General features: G+C 38.8%; 1 protein-coding gene across 4 annotated transcripts in view; it reads left to right on the top strand.

The window, feature by feature from the left end:
• The window catches only part of TTC39B (tetratricopeptide repeat domain 39B), a 120,373-nt gene that overhangs the window by 40,116 nt on the left and 60,091 nt on the right, over window positions 1-20,166 (top strand). For 2 of the 4 annotated variants that reach the window (XM_019739166.2, XM_019739170.2), the window contains one exon: window positions 17,663-17,758. In XM_019739166.2, coding sequence (XP_019594725.2) covers window positions 17,663-17,758 — 96 coding nt within the window. Of the gene's footprint in view, window positions 1-5,450; window positions 5,565-5,606; window positions 5,746-17,662; window positions 17,759-20,166 lie in introns of those variants that run through there. The other 2 variants (XM_019739168.2, XM_019739169.2) reach the window with 2 other exon arrangements.

Below are 20,166 nucleotides of genomic sequence, written 5' to 3' on the forward strand. Positions count from 1 at the left end.
TGAGAAATGGGTCCAGTCAGTACTCATTTGATCACCCACTTGGATGTTTCACAAACACCTGAATTAATATGTTCCAAACTGAACTCTTGATATCTAGCTTTCTCTTCCATCTGAAACATTTTCCTCTCCCAGTCTTCCATCTCTGTAAGTGTCTCCACCTACTTGGTCAAACTGGATGCTTGGGAGGCATGTTTGATTTCATCCCTTTTCTTTAACGTCCAGACTACCAAGTTTGATGATTTCTACCTCAGAAATTTATTTCCCATCTGTTCACTTTTCTCTCTCCCCTCTCTATTACATCAGCTCCTAATGTGCTTTCTTGCTTCCTTTGTTCACTCTCCTTCCACCTTCCCAGTTGCACCCACTCATTCTCCATATAGCAGCCAGTTATCTTCTTTTTCAGTTTTCTTATTTTTAGAAGAATTGTAGTATGAACCATTTTAAATATATATAAAAAGTAGTGAGGGTAGTAAACTGGAGTCCTGTGTACTCATCTCTCACCTTCCGTAGTTGTCAACTCAAGGCCAATCTCATTTCATCTATAATCCACCCCTAGGCTATTTGGAACCATATCCTAGACATTATACTTTATTTCTACCTCTAAATATTTCAGTATGTACTTCCTAAAAACAAAGACCTTCTCTTACATAATTACCACTTAGCCATCAACATCAGGAAAATAACATTGACATAGAATGATGATCTAATTTATATCCCTCACATGGTACCGTTTTATCTATATTTTAGTGTGCAAATAGAGAAGGTAGGTCTCTTTATACAAACATCACAAGACTGTAACCACACCTGAAAAACGAACCATATTCGTTCACTATCCTGTCAGTGTTCAAATTTTCTCAGTTGTCTCGTAATTTATTAACAGCATGTTTGAATCAGGACAGAACGATCCGTTTTGAAATTAAATTGGATGATGGCACTCCCTTGCTTGAAATCTGCCCATGAGTTCGCCTGTCTCTAGGATGAAGACCCCAGTCTACCTCAGTGCACAGGCTGGAGCTGGTCGTGCTCTCCCACACTGCTTCCACCTGTGAGGGCAACTCTCACCCTTACTCGCTGCCCTCCAGCTACAAGCCTCGTGCAGTTTTTCGACTGAGCAAGCCCTTTGCTGCCCAAGATTGGTGCACGAGCATGTGACTTCCTCCCACTCCTTGCAGGGCTTTTTCCTGTCATCCTCAGCTCTCAGCTGGGATGTCCTCCCCCCTTTCTTAATGTCTCCAGCTACACAGGTTACTCCTCCCCCATTTTTCTATCTTGCCTTCCTGTTTGTTTCTCACTCCATTTTTCATTTTGTAGTTAATTGTTACCTGTGTTTTGACCATTGGGCTCTAAGTTCCATGAGGCTGGGACTGTTTTGTGCTGCTTATCACAGTGTACGCTGGACCCAGGCATCGTGTGCGGCATGTCGTAGGTCCTTAGTAAATATTTGTTGAATTAATGAATTTGTTGAAGTAATGTATTCACCAGAAAACAAAGGGTACTCAAAGTAGACGGCAAGGACTTGCAGTGCGGTAAACAAATCCAGCCATCCTTTATCGAGAACTTAGCAAGTGTGAGCACAACGGTAGTTTCTGGGATTGTTCAAAGGGAAAGAGGGTTAAAGGGTCTTTTGTTTTGTGATACCTTCATCCACCCCTTGATAAAAATTGCCACCTAAAATGAAGAATAAAACTTCCCAAAAGCAGATACCACTTGGGATCTTTCCCTTTTGAAATGTGTCCAGCGTCTCCATTGCTCATGTTTTGTAAGTAAATCCATCTCTCTGGTTCTTCCTCGCTCCCCTGCTTACCACTCTCCTCCATGGGTGTTAGCATATTTGTAGAACATCCCGGGCAGAACTCCTCAGAGGTAGAGTGATTATCTGGGGTTGGAGACATTTATGAATAATGTGTAGTTCAGTATCATGTGTCATTCACGTTTAATAAATAATCCGAAGACTTAATAGCCACCGAGAAATCTAAAGGACTCTGAAATTGCTTAAAAACTGAAGAGGTATTTTGGGGATTTATGCATGACTTTTATTATTGTGTAAAGTAATTTCTGTGTTATTTATTTTTATTGTCCAAAACGAAAATATTCAAGCCAGCAAGAAGTAATTTTTTTATTGCCTGTAAGCGGAATGTTACAACTAGAAGCCAAAATGTTAAAGCTCCCTAAAGCTCTGATGAATTAGCAGTTTTAGAGGTATAGGCATAGTTTTGGTCTCCCCTGCAGGCAGTACAGCTTTAAGCTGTGGTTTCTGTTTATTTTGGTGTGTAAGAGTAGCTTGACTTTACTTTTATGCAGTTAAAAAATTGTGTGTGTGTGTGTGTGTGTGTAAAGTTCTGTGTGTCAAATCCTCTATTAATTTAAGAGATCTTTGCCATTTAAAAAAATTGGCTCTAATTTAAAAGAAACTGTACCAAAAATATATTATTTGCTTTGACTCAAATAATTCTGTGTAGTTGCTACAAGATAATTAATTTTATGATCAACTATTAAAACCATTTGTATTTTGATAGAACATTTTCATTGTCTCAGTACAACTGTATTGTTCAGATATTAATACATACTCGTATAAGGTAACGTTGATAGGTTCCAGGGATTAGGACCTGAGTATTTTGGGGTGCTATTATTCAGCCTAGCACAGCTAAAAATAGCATGTATGGTAGAGCAACACACACACACACACACACACACACACACAATTATTTTGTTTGGCATTGGTTATCTCAGCATGTGCGGTTACAGGGTATTTATTTATAATTTCAGAAAGTCCCTTTTATATCTTTTTGCATTGTCAAAATTTTTATGGGCTATATTTTACTAATGACCAGAAAAAATAAAATTACTTTCAATTTGGGAAAAATGATTAAAAAATAGAGTTTATATTTTTATTTTACTTTATTTATTTATTTATTTATTTATTTTTTTAAAGATTTTCATTGGGGAAGGGGAACAGGACTTGATTGGGGAACAGTGTGTACCTCCAGGAATTTTTTCCAAGTCAAATTGTTGTCCTTCCTATCTTAGTTGTGGAGGGTGCCGTTCAGCTTCAAGTTGTTGTTCTTTCAGTTTTAGTTGTGGAGGGCGCAGCTCAGCTCCAGGTCCAGTTGCCGTTGCTAGTTGCAGGGGGCGCAGCCCACCATCCCTTGCGGGAGTCCAACCGGCAACCTCGTGGTTGAGAGGATGCACTCCAACTAACTGAGCCATCCGGTAGGCAGCTCAGCTCAAGATGCCATGTTCAATCTTAGTTGCAGGGGACAGAGCCCACCATCCCTTGCGGGACTCTAGGAATTGAACTGGCAACCTTGTGGTTGAGAGCCCACTGGCCCATGTGGGAATCAAACCGGCAGCCTTCAGAGTTAGGAGCATGGAGCTCTAACCGCCTGAGCCACCGGGCCGGCCGAGTTTATATTTTTAGAACAGCTTTAGATTTACTGAAAAGTTGAGAGGCTAGTAGAGAGTTCCCTATTATTAATATCTTACATTAGAATCATAATTTATTACAATTAATGAACCCATATTAATACATTATTACTAACTAAAGTTTATATTTTATTAAGATTTACTTAGTTTTTACCTAATTGGCTGTGACAGTTTCTCAGGCTTTTCCTTCTTTTTGAAAGTTCTGAGGAATACTGGTCAGATATTTTGTAGGTTGCTCCCTTAGTGGAATTTGTTGAGTGTTTTTCTCATGGTAACACTAGGGTTACAGGTTTCCGAGAGAAAGAGCACAGAGGAAAAGTGTCATTTTAATTACATCATATCAACGGTACATATTATCAATGTTATTTATCACTGTTGATTTTGGCCTTTATCACCGGGCAGGGACTGTGTATGTCAGGTTTCTCCACAGTAAAGTTACTTTTTTGGGGGGGAGTTGGGGTAGTAATGTTCCTCCTACATGAGGGCTGAGAATCTACATAAATTATTTGAATATTTGTTGTGTGTTTTTTCCTCTTAGATTGCATCAAGATGGTCATGTCAAAAATCCATGTCAAATTGTCATATTTCTTCCAACATTCTCAAAGGAGTCTTTTAGCCTTTATGAAATTCTCAGCATGGCTAAGCTCATTTTAGTTTGGCGCTCTCTTAGAAATATGTGGTAATTCACCATTTTAGGGATGTCAGAAATTACCTGGGTCGTCTACCTATTGTAATTTCTCAAAGGTTTTGTTCAAATACAAGTTAGATCAATTATTCTCTTACATATTGCACATTATTCACAAAAAATTATAGCTGGACTTCAAGTTTTTTTTGATATAAGAAAAAGAATACTAGCTAAAATGTAGGTGTGAAATATACTGTACTAATAATTTTGCAGTTGACCTGCCATTCTCTTTTCCTTCCTTGAGAAACCCTGACCTTTGCAAGACCAGCTCTCTTACGTATTTCTAACGTGTCCCATCGTTCTCCTCTGAAGTGCAGTACGTGTCACATCTGCTATGGTTCGGTGAATAGCTGGCTTCCCTGCTGGACCTAGAGCTCCATGGGAGCAGGGACCATGTGTATCCCCCAGGCCCAGCACATAGTAGTCACACGAATACATAGTAACTGTCATTGCATATGCTCTTTTGAGCACTTTTTAGAAATATATAGGTGGTTAACAATGGGTCACATTTATCATTGCGCAATACTGTGTGAAAAAGGTAGTATACAATAGAATTAAAGAAAAATGTGTGTGTGTGTGTGTGTGTGTGTGTGTGTATGGAGGAAGAAGACTAAGTAAATGTTGCAAAATATTAGCAGTGTTTATCTCTGGGTTATGAGATTATGGCTGGTTTTAATTTTCTTCTTTGTTTTCCAGTTCTCTCCAAGGAGTTTATTATTTTATAATTAGGAAATATCAGAACACATTACCTAAAACTTATAATCAGATAAAAGGGTGACCCCCATCATAAAAAAAAAAATGGTTCAGTTCTGGTATGCACAAGAGTTCTTAAGGCAAGACTACAGAGTTAGCCAAGTCACTGACCACCTCTAAGCCTGCTTTAAAAAAATTTTCATCAAAACTAGTTCAATTATTGTTTATCTAGTATTAATTTCAAAGTGCTATTTCCAATGACATTGTTTTTTAATTCACTTCCCTAATTTAACTTGTGCATGTAAGCTGCTAGACCAAAACTTCAGAGAACACGATTTGCCCTTATTTAGTGTTTTTAAAAAGTCCCTGGGATATAACATCCAAGTCTAACCCGGGAATATTAGCCTGCTCTTACAATTTCCTTCAAACAAAAGAGGTGATTTATTATATTCTGCAATTGGCCCTTTTTTGATGTAGGTAAATCCCTGGATTATGTGAAAAATCATCAAAAGGCCCTGTAGATTTTATAAATCCAGGCCACTTGTATTTTTCTTGCCTGTGTCTCTGGGATAATTAAACAGTGATGGATTAACATTCGGTTGCAGGAGAGATTGGGGGGAAAAATCTCCCGGCATTCCTTCCTGCAGAAGCATCAGCTACGGCAGTGAGCGTAGCTGCCACTTTAACTGACATGTCTTAAATTCTGCCCTGGGAAGCTCTGGGATGCTGTCAGATGCCTCGGCAACCTCTTTTCTCATGCCTGGTAATTGAGACTCTTACTGGAGACTAAGAAATAAAGCAGAAATTGAGGATTTTTGTTGGCTTTTAAATTGAGGACTGTCTTTTTTTTGTTGGCTTTTAAAAATATCTGGTAGAAGAGAGGGAAAGGCTTCTTCACAGTGGGGCTAGCTTCATTCCTCCAAAGTTACAGCTGGTCAAAATCTGTGAGTATGTTGTATTTATTTAGCTGCTCCTGGGGGTAGGATTGCAGTGTTCTCTCTAGATCTGTGAGGATTTAATTCAAGGAAAGCGATGCCAATTTAAAAAAAAAATTGGAGTTAAATTTCATTGGAGACCTGCAGTTTTTGTTAGTTGACATTTCCTTCATTAAAGGCTTCGTGTCAGGCTTGCCAGGGCTTCCCTCCCCTCCCCTCGCCTTTCAGCCCCCTCAGGGTGAGTGCTGAATCAGAGGAAATAGCAAATCTGCTGCTGCAGAGGCTGCGGTCTCGTGGATGCAATGGCTGGTTTAGTGGTGCTGCCAGGTGTGCATGGGCTGCAGAACAATGGAAGGATGATAATGGCTCACTTTGTGTGCACTGTGTTTGTCTAATGTCATCGGCTGGCTTCATTATAGGGTTTTGTTTCGTTTTGTTTTGTTAAGGTGATTACAACCTTTAAGAAAGATGAAGTGCGATGGCATGCTTTCAATAGCGTGGGATGATCGACTTCACCCCTTGCCTTATTGTGTGGGCTTCATCCTGTCTCTTTGTATCATTCCAGTCCATGGGAATTACCAGAGGGACCTTTGCGTGGTCACCCACTTCTAATTGTGCATTTGAATCGGTGCCATTTTTTTTTGGTGACGCAGCCCCTTTAGTCTAAACATCTGTCCTTAGTCATTGTGTCCCACTTTCCCTGGTTGGAATTCACTGGAGGCTAGAACTGTAACCTTGCTGAATTAGTATTGAATCAATTTTGAAAATTTTGTAAAGATAAAGGTTAAATTTTGTCTCCCACCATAACCTCCACATGCTCTTGATTTGTCTTTGTTAGATGAAAGTCTTATTATTTTGGTGAACTGATTTGTATCACTTGGTTACTGATCTCATTCCTTTATCTTAAAATCACATTAGTTAAAGTGATTTCTAAATGTTGAGATGTTCAGAAATGACTAGTCTAAATACTTTTAAACATCAACTGGTAACAATCATCTTTGTAGATGCAGAGTATGTTTGAGTTAGGGTGACATATTATATGAGCTTTGTGGGTGCCAGTATTTTGGTGGATTTCCTGCAACATAAAATAAATCAAGGATTTTAGAAAAGAAAGTCTCCACCACCCAGAGATCAAACATCTGCTGATTTTATTTTTAAACATTTTATCATACCTAAATGCAGCAACTTTGAATTTAATTGGGAAGGAGTCCTAAAAATTGGAAATTCTGCTTTACCTAGACTTGCAAAAAGAATATTCATTCATTAATTCATCCATGTAATTAATTCATTCTGCAAATGTTTACATCTGTTGCAAAGCTCTTGCCAGGCTCTGGGATATGATGCTGAACAAGATATTTTTATCTTCCCTCATGGAGCAGATATTTTTAGCAGGTGAGGGGGGCATTCAAAACCTACCTAATTATTTCATTACAATTGTTATAATTTTTCAACTGTAGAAATATAGGTACTTTGTGGCCAGATACAGGGCATACAAATATTTGCAAATAATTCTGCCCCAGATCTTCTGAAGCCACAGATCCTTAGAATCCTTGTTTGGAAAGAGAGTCTGGGAATAATTTAATTAGTTCAATGAGCATGTGATAAGCCCTATATAAAGTGCAGGTTTTCAATCAGTGAATAAGAAATGGTCCCTGCTTTGGAGGAGTTCACACTCTAGCGGCAGAAGGAAGGAAATTGGTTATGTTAGTATATTCTAGTAAGTCATTGATTTATTAATTCAATAATTACTATTGAGGTTCTGCTCTAATGCTGAGTATTATTGTGGGCCCTGGAGTGGCACCCGGGATGGGGTGGGGAATTAGGCAGAGGTGCCCTGCCCTCTGGAAGCTCTTCAGGGCTGTGGCAGAGACCAGACAGCGTGCTGCGAAGATACACAGAAAGGGGAAAGGGGTTTCACTATCATTTACTGAGCATCTACTGTGGGTCAGCCACCAGTTGGTACTCTGTACATTAATTCTCCCTTCAACCCTATAAGCTAGTTACTATTTCTGCTCTAACAAGCAAGTAAACCGAGGTACAGAGAGGTAATTTGCTTAAGATCACACGGGAAGTGAGTAGAGGAATTAGAACCCGACTCCAGGTGTGACTTGATTCCAAGTCTCTGCCCCTTCCAGTGGTCCCCAGGCCAGGGGCTCCTCAGAGTACCTGAGCTCTAGAGGGGTGATTGTGCTATCATAGGCCTCCCTGGTGCCTGTGGGCAGCTGGGTGTGGGAATCATTCTTACACTGTTCCCTCAATTTGTAGATGGGAGGAGAGTAAGGACAGAGGTGATATGATACAGTAGTTAAAATGGAGCCAGTAACTAGGTTTCCTGATTTTGTAGCCTCCATTCAATCCATTCCAGTATCTTAGAAGATACTAAGACAACAAAAACAGAATAATAGCAATCAAAAGACCAAAATCAACAAAACAAATCAACCAAACCAAACCAAACTGAATCAAAATAATAGCATGAGCACATGGAGTCTGTAAAGGTGTTCGGCTGGCCTCGGCGCTGAAGAAGAAACCCTGGCAGACGTCACCCACCTGCCCTGACAACCCTGGGGATTCAGAGGTCTCCTTGTGCTGCCTGATAGTTAATACTTGAGAGTCAACTAGTTAGGGTGTTTTTTTTTGTTGTTGTTGTTTTACAAAGCAAATATCTTGGCTTATTAATTAATATTCATTCAGGCACTTACAGTTTATTGGGAGACACAGACAAGAAACTCTGTCTTTGGAGTAAATGTAGTGGGATAAATGCTGTGATATGGGACAGGTCCGGGTGTGTGGAAGCAAAGATGGTGGGTGACCAACCTAACCTTGGGTGATGGGCAGGAGTCTGGGGACATACTGACCTCATAGGGCTGTTTGGAGAAGGCGATGTCTGAATTGAGGCAGGTTTTGCTAGTTACCAGGGCAGTCGGGTCTAGCAGGCGGGTTTATTAGTAAGTGCAAAGGCCCTGAGGTATGAGAGGCCATTGTAGAGAGAAAAAAATTTCTCCTCTACCCTCTTCGGTTCATTTCTTGGAGCCCTGCAAGTTAAATAGGCCAGACAGGTTAGCAAGAGAAAAGAAAAACAAGTTTCATTACATATATATGCAAAGTTCACAGACATCACAAAGAAATGTGCCTCAAGGAGGTGGTTAGAATTTGGGGCTAATATACCGCCTTAACAAAGGATGATAAAGCCTGGAGAAGAGGCTAGACGAAAGAAAAGGGCTTTGGGCTTCTGGATGGGGATAAGTTATGAGAGGGTGACTTGGAGAAATGTATGTTAAATAAGGATTGATTAGTAAGGTTTGTCATGCAAGTATGAATCCTTTTCAGGTGAAAATTACTCTCTGGAATAATTTTCTTCCTAGTATGGGAGACAGGTACACCATTACAAAGGGAAATTTATGCCCTGCTTTTAGAAAGAAAGGGAGAGGGCAGAGAGCTAATTATCTTCACGTCAAAACACCTTTCTGTCACAATGGCATATTTTGGGGTGACAAACCCTTCACCATGATCTCTTCAGGGTTTGCCAAGAAGCTTGGGAGGCCTGCAGTTTTAGTGAGGGTGGGCTGGTCAGAGGAAGACAGATGCCAAGAGGGCCTTGCCAAGGAGCTGTGGCAAGGGCAGTGACAAGCCACTGAAGTGTTTTCATCATGAAGATTGCATGGACTTATATTTAGACAGGACTCCCTGGCTAAAGTGTGGGGATTGGGAGAGGGGACGGTGCCTCAATACAATACATGACACCTTGCTGCTCTCACTCTGCCCAGAGTTATTAATAATTTAGGGCTTAAATAGGCTATTATGGCTTAGGTTAAGAATTTAACACATGTGTGCATATCTATATGCATGTGTATACCAGGTGTGCCAAAAAATGTACACATGTGACTTGTAGTCATCTTTCGTTATCTGTATGCATTGACTGTTACAATATTAATACAGGTTTTTTTTTTCTTAAAATGTGTATACTTTTTTTGGCACCCTCTGTATATATACATACACAACACATATGGATATAGATATATAGATATAGATATATTTCAGTTACTGTCTTTATAGAAAATATGTTTTGATTTCCAACCCAGTAACTTATAAACAAACTTATAGGAAATAACCCCCTTAACAACTTGTGTAGTTTTTAATTTCTCACTTTTTGCATCAAATCTCATTTGATTAGCAGAAGGCTCTGAGGCCTGTCGTGAGACAGGGCATGTTGGGGCTCCCTGTGGTTTCCTAAAGACAGCAGCGAGGAAGGTTTAGCATCTTTTTGCTGTGTCATCCTTTTCCTAGCTTAGTTGAGAAGAAATGGACTAGAATCTTTTAAAAATGTCTTCTGTGCCAGGCCCAGTTCCTATGGTAAGTCTGTCTTTTTGTGTCTTCAACTACTGTGTTCCTTGGTCTCGTCACTCTCCTTTTACAGCTGAGGAAGATGAGGTGCGCAAGGTTAAATCAGTGGTCCAAGGTCATTCACAGTGCTGACCGTGACTCCATTGTGCTAAAAGTTGGCAGATCTGTCCTCCTTGAGACGGCCGTATTGTATCTGTTAGCTATAGGTTGATTGGGGGAATGTAGGCAGCCCCCTCCCGTCCTTTTTTTTTTTTTTTTTTAATCCACAGAGCACTGGATACATGTGTCATGAAAAATGCTTGGCTTTGTGTTGGCCTCGTGCCAGGAGATCTTCCTAACATTTTGCTTTGCACTTGCTTTCCACTTTTTAACATCACATTTACACTTATGTCTTTGGCTCATTTTAGAAAGGGCAGGTCTGCATATATGGGCAGAGCACGTGAACATGAGTTTGATATGAATTTGATGCATGGGTTATTTTTCTTTTGATATTTCATCAGTCTGTCAGTGTGGAAAGTCTTTAGTGACCATGCAAGTGGTATGAATGGATTTCGTTGGTGATCGTTTTAGATTAGTGAGTTACGGAATATCTTATTTCAAGTCATGACAAGTGATTGTGTTTTAGAAAACAGGGAAGTAGGGGACCAAAACTTGAATTTCTCTTGTGGTTTGGGGCTATAGTCATTATCTTTTTAGTAAGTGGGTGAGGCGGAATTTGAGCCTTCCCAGGATCCAGCCAACCAGGCCCTATTGTGTAGCATTTATGTGCTGTTACCCCTTTAATACTAGCTTAGGTTTTCTGTTTTTTGTTTTCTAAGGAATAGCATCCATGTATAGCAAAATCATTTTGTGCTTCTGCTTGATATTATAGGCTGAATATACAGCGCACTAATTATGAAAACAGCCACGCACTGTAGATCTAAAGAAAATTAAACTTTGGCACTTAATTACTTGAATATTCATATGCTTTTCCTTCCTTTTTGTTTGTTGTACCTAATCGATGTTTGTGGGCGAAGCCCTTGAATTTACTGAAAGCTGCTTATTTGTGAATGAGGGACTCTGTGATAATTATATTCATGGGTGCTTTCCATGATCTACATATGTGACATGAAACGCCAAGTATTATGACTGTATTTGGCACAAGAGTGCTAATACAGAATCAATAAAAGTATCATTCATTCATCAGAAAATCGTTGAGCATCTCTCGGCTAAGCCAGCGAGTTCCTGTCCTTAAGACTCAGACTCGATGCACCACAACTTACAACTTAATCCAATAATTATACTATGATGAGTTTTAAAATGTGATCAAGGAACCCAGAGGGGAGACACAGTCTCCAGCCTGAAAAAAAAAAGTGACTCGGGAAGCCTTTATTTCGAGAGCCAAATGAAAGGAAGACTTATTTTCAGCATTGCTTTTAAAAATTCTCCTTTTTTGCTGCTCTTTGTTTTAGGTTCTGATGTTTTAAAAGAAATGATAAACCAGCTTCCCCCCGTTCAGAGCAAACCTGTGTTTGCTCTGCATCTCTCCTCTGAGGGATGTAATGAAATGGCAAAGTGCTGCTTCCGTGGCCTCTGCCCCATGACTGCAAGAAACGCCGAGCTGCTGAGTGGCAGGAATATAACGGTCTGACTAATGGAAGTTCTAGGCCCATCGCTTAAATCTTTAACAACATCAGCACCAGGTCCATGTGATGTCTCAGTTTAAAAAGTGATTTTATAAAACAGAACGCATTTCCTCCTCATAATATCCCTGTAAGGTAGATAGGACAGGTATTGTTATACCTCCTTTGGGTTTTTGTGTGTGTGTGTTTGTGCTTTTTTAACCCCAGTCTTTTTTTGTGTGTGTGGCAAAATACATGTAACATAAACTTAACCATTTTAACCATTTTTAAGTGTACCATTCAGTGGTATTAAGTACATCCATAATGTTGTGCAGCCATCATCACCATCCTTCTCCAGAACTCTGTTCACTTTGTAAAACTGAAACTCTTTACCCATTAAATAGTAACTCCCCACTCTCCTCTGTCCCCCAACCCCTGGAAACCACCATTGTATTTTGTTTTTATGATTTGTATCCCTTCTCTGTTTTTGCAGATGAGGACACTGAGACCCAAAGAAGTATATAAGGGGTCCAAAGTCACACTGCTTTCCAGTGATGGGCTCACCTAGGATAGAAAACCAGCGAGCGTTCTGCCTTGTTTCCCAGCATGGTTTTTCCTAAACCACAGTACTGTAGGCTGGTGAAAAAAATAAATCAGGCAGAAGATTTTTGTTAGAAATAAGACACCCCCCTAATAGGGAAGATATTTTTTTTTAATTAAAAAAGTCAGCAAATAAAAGCAGCAGATTGAAATTGGAGCTGTACACATCTCTTGGTAATCTAACACTCCATTGCTGTTTCTTTTCAGTAATGTGAAGGAATACAGTTTGCTTTGCCTAAGGGAAGAATCTGAAGGGACACAGCCTTTGGTTCTGCTTTCTACTGTCAGTGATTTGCTGGGCTTGTGGGCAAGAGAAACAGCGTCTGTTGGCATAGTTGCTTTTTTCTGAAGAGACAGTAAAGTCCTACCCTCCATTTTCTTAGTGAGCCGGGTCTGAGACACATTTATGTCTTATATGAAAATGGACTTCTGTTCTTTTCGACTGTTCTCAGTTTGGTCTGGGACTCTCATCCCCATGAGGATGGAAGCATTGTCAATTAAAGATGGCACTCTCTGTTCAAATTTCAAACAGTCTCTTTTGGAGTGACTCAGGTTTTCTTGGGGGTGTGGGAGAGGTAAATGCCTAGTCAAGTAAAACTTGAAACTCCGTGTCAGGCCTACATCTGCCTTCTCAAAGGATTTCCTTCCCTCTCCTCCTTCCCAGATGGCATCTGGCTCAGGAGGAAGTGGTATAGCCCTGAAGCACTGTTCAGGGTGTTGCTGTCTGGTTGACGGCTTCACCAAGTGGTTTTTGCATTGACCTCTGTCCTCGCTGCCTCTGCCACCCGGGCACCCGTGACGGCTTAGCATTCTCCAGTGGCATGGGCTGGCCCAGTGTCTGAGTGACCACTCTCATTTGATCCCCTTTGTGACAGGGTCATCTAAAAACATTTTCTTCCTTTGCAATAATTCCAAACTTAGTGAAAAAGTATGAGAATAATACAGAGAAGTTATGTCTACCCTTAATCCATTTTTAACATTTTGCCATATTTGTTTCATTCTCTGTATACCCATTATTGTGGTTCTTTTTTTGAGTCTGTTGGGTGTAGCAGCTCCAGAGAAGGTGGTCTAGAAGGATGAATGGAACCTTCCAAATGAACAATGGAGAGAAATAGCTTTCATGTGCTTTCCTTTCCTCTGCTTCCTCCAACTCTTCCTTCTTCTAAGTTAAGCTTCTCGACTTCCTTGAACTCTTTCTTCTATTGAGCTGGTTTTGAGTCCTTTCTCTTCTTGGCTGTTGGCTTCCAGTTGCATTTCCAGCCATTGGTTGTCTTAGAACAGTATGTCTAGAACGTCAGATAGGCCAGGTGTGGTTTTATCCCCCATTTGTTCCTCTGTTTGTCCATTTGTTCGGTCAGTCCATCGGCACCATCTCCCTGTGGAAGGCTTCCACTTGCAAGACAGATCTGCCTGGGGGACGCTTGGCAGGTAGCTTGCTGACATCACCCGACTGCCGGGAGCTGGGATTCAATCCTGTCTTCAAGGAATTTACACTTTGATGGGGAGTTGATTAAATATTTTTAAAAAAGAGTCAATTAAAAGAAACTTAGGACAGATTATCACTTTCTTCTCTCTAGACATTATACTTCTATCAATACAGGTTAAGTTGCATCAGGGTTAATATCCTATCGTGTTCCTAAGTTCCTTTTAAATAATTCACAATTTTTTACTGTCACATCTTGCTAAGTCACATCTTTTTTTATCCTACCTTTATTTGAGCTTCTGACCCAATTTCAGGAACTTATAAGCAGGATAAAAAATATGTGATGTAGCAACATGGTAGTAAAAAGTTATGAATTATTTAAAATTTGTAATTTATTTTCACTCGGATATCATGTTTGAGAATATGAACTGTATGATTTTATGTATCTAACACGTGATATAATGCCTGCAATATGGTGCTCCAAGATGTTTATGCGTGGAAATTAAACTTTAGTTTACTAAATTTAATCCATCCGTTTAGTACATTATTTTTTTAGATTATGGTCCATTTCCCTAGTATTTTTCCCAGCTTAATTTTTTTTTTTTTCTGCAGAGTTGATTATCTTGTTTTTCGATATTAATCCCTGTTTCTACTAAAACTATGAAATGGGACAGGGTAGAGGGAAGTACCTTTGGTGTGAAGCTGTTAAAATAGTTATGAATCCATCTGTCTTAATGGACCCGTCCGTCCCTCTCCATGTTGCATATGGGCCTAGGTGGACACTTAGTGGCTGACATGCTCCCTCTGTCCTGTGTTATTTTTGATCTGCCAAGGAGGGAGATGGGGGTGGCAGAGAGAATTCATAGTGCGCCACCAGCAACCTTCCTGTGAGGGCCAGTTCCTTCCAATAAAATAAATCATAGTTTGTTTTAAGCAAAGGTGGATAAATTAAAAATCAGGTTAGCATCATAGACCTAGCCAGACCATCAGCTCTAATGCGTCTGTTGGAGCAAAAATTAATATAAGACCTTATATTATATTATTATATTATATAAGACCGGGTCTTATATTATATTAAAATAAGACCCGGTCTTATATTAATTTTTGCTCCAAAAGACTCATTAGAGCTGATGGTCTGGCTAGGTCTTATTTTTGGGGAAACACGGTATGAATATACAAAAAACCATTGATTGTATCCTTTAAATGGGTGAATTTTGTGGTCTGTGAATTATATTTCAATCTTTTTTAAAAACTTAAAAATAATTAGAGCAGTAAAAACAGGGCAAAAGAAGGACATTAGTATGTGTACCAACATACTAATACCTGTGGTTAAAATATGACATGTTTTCTTTAGCCTTTATCAACCAAATAACAATAAATTTCACTAGCTAAAAAATACATTTCTTCTAACATCTGGGTATAACACCTAGATTATGCTCAGACGTGGAATAGGCAAGTTATTCTGTCCAGTTAAATTTTTAATAATTGTGCTTACTGTGGTGGTACAGATTCTAAAACTGAAGCAATATAAGGAATGTTTAGTATGTTTTTGCAAGGATACATGTACCACCAAAGTTGGAAAACATATTAATGTCCTTCTGGGACCTCATGTACATATATGAAAGCATAAAGGATTAGAGGGATCTAATCTAAACTTCCGTGCCTCAGAGAAGATGAATAAGATCTAATGTTATTTTATTAATAATCACTAAGCTCTGTTAAAGTCAAGTCTATTGTGCCAGGTAAAGACATTATAATCATAGCTTTGAAATATGCAACATTTACCTGGCACAAAATACTTGCTTTAGCAAAACTTAACAAGATTTAATGATTATATGGTATGTCAGATCATAGGGCAGTAGATATGGTCCTTTAAAAATTATCTTGGGAAAAAATGGGCAAAGATTAAGAAAAAAATGCACTGCACTATCTTGTACCATGTACTCAAATTATAAATGGATGAACAAATTAAATATTAAAAAGTAACAGCACTGGTAAAATGATAAGTTATATAGTCTTTGTGGAGGGAACATTTTCTAAGTACGTCTTCAAAATCAGAAATGTTAAAGGAAAGAGTGATTAGTTTTGATTAAATAAAAATTAAAATTTTCAATGCTAGAGATAATTTTATAATTAAAGCTAAAGGCAAATAAGATATGGGGACATTTTTATGGTACATTTCAGAGACCATGATTTTGTAGCTCTTACAAATGGTCCAAAAGGGTAGACAGCCTTTTGAGTCTGTCTTTTCCTCTTTCCCTATTTGTAAACAGAGATGCCAATCACAGCCCCAGAATCTTGTTGAACTAAGTGCTTAGTGCTTTCTCCCTTCTGGTAAAAGATCTTATGACAGAACATAATCTGCCTTCAAGCCACATTCCTCCTTATCTGTGGAGTTGTCTTCCATTCTGCCACCCACACCCAACCACAAGAACTTTGATTTTCCCCTAACCTGATGGGTGAACTTTGGGGACCTTGATGTGTTCGAGATAAGATGAATGTTGAATATAAAATACTAGAGGGTATTGGGAAGTCTGAAAAGTGGATTTTAATCAAACTCCACTTAACTGAGGGCATTGTAGAATTAGAAAACTAACAAACACTAACTTCCCTACAGGGATAGTCAATAACCCTTTCCTCTCTTCTTTATGGGATGTGTACTCTTAAGGTGAATGGAAGAAGAAGGAGATTCGTGATTCTGTTACAACACAGGGCAGGCTTATTCTTAAACTCTGTGGAAGTTTGTTTCTCTTGAGTGGACCTACCACCATGTGTGTCTGTGGAGGGGGCTGTGGGTCAATGAAATGGCCTATGATTCTGTAAACCAGATTGATGTTCACCTTTTCTATGTCACTTCAGCACTCTGTGGTATATATACAATGAAGCAGTTTATTCAAAATAAGACCCTTACAAAATACATGCCCTTTAATTCAAGAATTTATCCTCAGGAAATAATCAGGCAAGTGCGAAAGGGGCTTATTATAGTATTATTTACAATTGCAAAACATTGGGAGCAACTTCCATGCCCCAAAATGAGGATCGGGCAATAAATCGTGTCATTTCCATTCAGTAGAATGCTGTACAGACAGTAACTGTGTTTATTGAGAAGAAAGGATTAGGATAAATTAATTTTATAATGAAGGAAAACAGAATATGCCGCCCCAGAATACACCTCTTGGACATAAAAATTATTTTGAGCTGAAGGCAATTAAGAAACAGTAAAAGGCAGAAAACCTCTCCCTTTTTTGTGCCTATAGGCAGGAAATAAATTATTTTACTGGAGACAGATACTTATCAGCCCACAAAATCTGCAAACAAACCTTATTAAAGTAACCCTTATCTTCCTAGTTACTTCTTCATGTAGCCCAACTCCTTGCCAATTCTTCACAAATTTCTTGTTTCTTGTTCTAAAGGGTATAAAAGCTTCCTGCTTGGTTCACTTCTTTGGATCTTTATTCTCTTGTGAAGGTTCCCATGGACATGTAAAAATTCAGTGAAATTTATATGTTTTTCTCCTGTTAATCTGTCTTTGTCACTTTACTTTTTAGAACTAGCCAGGGATCCTAAGAGAGATCAAGGAAAACATTTTCCTCCTCTACAATAATATTCCATTTTAATAAAATATAAAAATATATGTATAGATTTACTTGGTAAAGGATGTGGAAGGATATACACAAAATACAATGCTATCTTTGGGTGTAGAGCTTTGGAAGTGATTTCAGTTAATTCCTTTTTGTGTACTATAATAAAAAGAAAAATAAGTTTATTTTATTGGGGCTGTATTTCAGGAATGTTCACCGTGTAACTGAGTAGATTTTGTTACCTGGTTTTCAAAATTGCTAAGAAATGGAGGTGCGATGTACCAAATAATTGAAGGGCTTGTCTTGTGTACTTGAATTTATGTAGATTTTTCCTATAAGACAAAGGAATAAAAACCTCACTCTGCCTTTTTTATTAACAGGCCTCCTCGCGCAGATATGGCAACAGGCAGCCATCAGCTGTCATCATGTCATACCAAACAGGCCTCTGGACAGCACAGATCATCCAATGTGAGCAGGTCAGTAAAGGGGTGTGGGTGTTCCTGGGGGACCAGGGGAGAGCAGGCCAACCCTTCGGTTAGGTTAATTCTAATACTGATGTTAGAACAGGGCTCTGTATTTTGTTAACCTGTGAAGCTGGGAGAGACCTGGACAGGTAGTGCCAATTATACAAATTAGGGAAGGAGACGTGGAGCTGCCAAAGAGCTCAGTGAATAGGTGGCACCGTTAGATAAAGGCAGAAAGAATTAAATTCGACTTATGGACACAGCTCCCTTTTGAATCCTTTTTAGCTTAAAAATTTTTAAGCATCTATTTTATTATAAAATAATATAACCACATTATCAAGCATTGGAGAAAATAGAGGAAAGGAGAAATATAAACCATAATTATGACCACTTTAACACAGATTGCTAGAATTATGGTATATTTCATTCTAGTCTTTTTCCTAGGCTTGTGTTTTTTTGATATGGATGTAACTGTAGGGTTTTCAATGAATATTATGTTATGATTATTTTTCTACTTATATTGTTCTCATAACTTTGGCTTAAAAGGTTAAGAAACATTCATTGCATTTTAAGAAACATTTGTGTAGAAAATTCAGGAAATATAGAACAGCACAAAGGAGAGAATAAAACTGTATAACCACCAGAACATTTTCTCTTCATATATATAAAGATGTTATTTTATTTTGCTTAGTTGGGATCATATTAAATAGACTATTTAAAACTTAACATATCATGACATATTTCCTTTCCATTAAATATTTTTTTATAATATCACATTTAATTGCTAAGTGCTGTTGCTTTCTTGCCCATTCGAGAATTAATTTAAACAGTTGTTTCTTTTTAAACATATAGGTTGTTCTTTTATCAGTTATTAAGGCAACTCTGTTAAAACTATTTTTTTTAGTACCATGAGAAAGTACTTTCCATCTGTCTTTAATGTTTATTCTATTTTTAATGTTTATTAAACATTAAATTATACAGCAAATCTTTAGCATTTTGGATTTTGCATTTGAAATTTTAGCTATTTGTGAGTGTGTTCATGACACTCACGAATGTGACAGTTTGTTTTAGGACTCATTCCTCACACTGTAAGGAAGGGGACCAATAATAGGAAGATTGAGGAATGGAGATGAAGTTGAAAATACTCTAAGGATCTTAAGGCATTTATTTTCCACATTTCTATTTTATTCCATATGTCTCTGCTCATGGAAATCTGAGCTTTCTTCAGAAATATGTGTCCCTCCCTCAGAGTTATCCTCTAATCCATCTGATAGTTTTCTAGGTAATTAGTTCATCAGTACTTATAATGCTGAGTTTGAAAGCTGTAATAAAATAGCTAAAAAGTATATTACTGAAAGCGGTAATAAATAAAGGGTGTGATATTCAGATATAGCTCTGGGCTGAATCTGTAGACTGGGAATCTTCAGCCTATATGTGGTTGTTGAAGTCATAAACCTTAAATGCTATTTCCAAGAGTGCAAAACAAATAAGAAGAAAATGGAGGAAGGAAATTTTGGGAACACAGACACTGAAGGGATGGCTGAGGGAATGAGAGTTGCAGCAGGACCTACGGAGATGTGTGTGAGAGAACAAGACTCCATGAGATGGTGGCTGCCGGATGGGCAAGATGTGTGAAGGGGAATTTGAGTTCTGGAATCTGGTAAACAGAACCAGGTGTTGCAGAGATCTACATGCATGTAGGTTGAAAAGTATCCTTTACTTTTGTAGTTAGGTGTCACAGACCTTTTCTTTGGAGGGTTTCTAGCAAGTTGGGGGAGGAGCCAGGCTGCAGTAGCTGAAGATGAATGGGAGGTGGGGGAAGTAAGGAAAGTCAGTGTCAACTCCTTTTTGAAGCTTTGGCCTGTGAAGAAAAGGAGTGGAAGAAGTTATGAGTTAAGAGAGAAAACAAGATAACAAGATTGAGAGAAGTTATCTTTTTTTTTGCTGGTTTAACTTGAAATAGAAATGAGTAAGATTTATGGATGTTTCTGAGTTGGAAAGGGGTCAGAGAAGAAGAGGTTAAAGATATATAAAAGACGTTCTGGTCAAGATGGCAGAGTAGGTAAATGCTGTGATTGCCTTCTCCCATGACCACATCAAAATAATTACAGCTAAATTATAGAACAACCACCCTTGAGAAACATCAGAAGACTAGCTGAATGGAACTCCTATAACTAAGGATATAAAGGAGCCACACTGAGACTAGTAAGAGAGGTGGAAATGCAGAACGGGCTGGTCCCACACCCACATGTAGTGGTTAAGAATTGCAATGGATATCTCAGTTGTGGAAGTCCCCCATGGGGAGTGAGAAGTCCCAACCCCACATCAGGCTCCCCAGTATGGGGTTCCCGTGCCGGGAAGAGAAGTCCCATATCTGGCTGTGAAAATTAGTTAGGATTCTGTCCAGGTGAGATAGATGG

The sequence above is a fragment of the Rhinolophus sinicus genome, linkage group LG04, assembly GCF_036562045.2.
Source record: "Rhinolophus sinicus isolate RSC01 linkage group LG04, ASM3656204v1, whole genome shotgun sequence".
NCBI classification, from domain to species: Eukaryota; Metazoa; Chordata; class Mammalia; order Chiroptera; family Rhinolophidae; genus Rhinolophus; species Rhinolophus sinicus.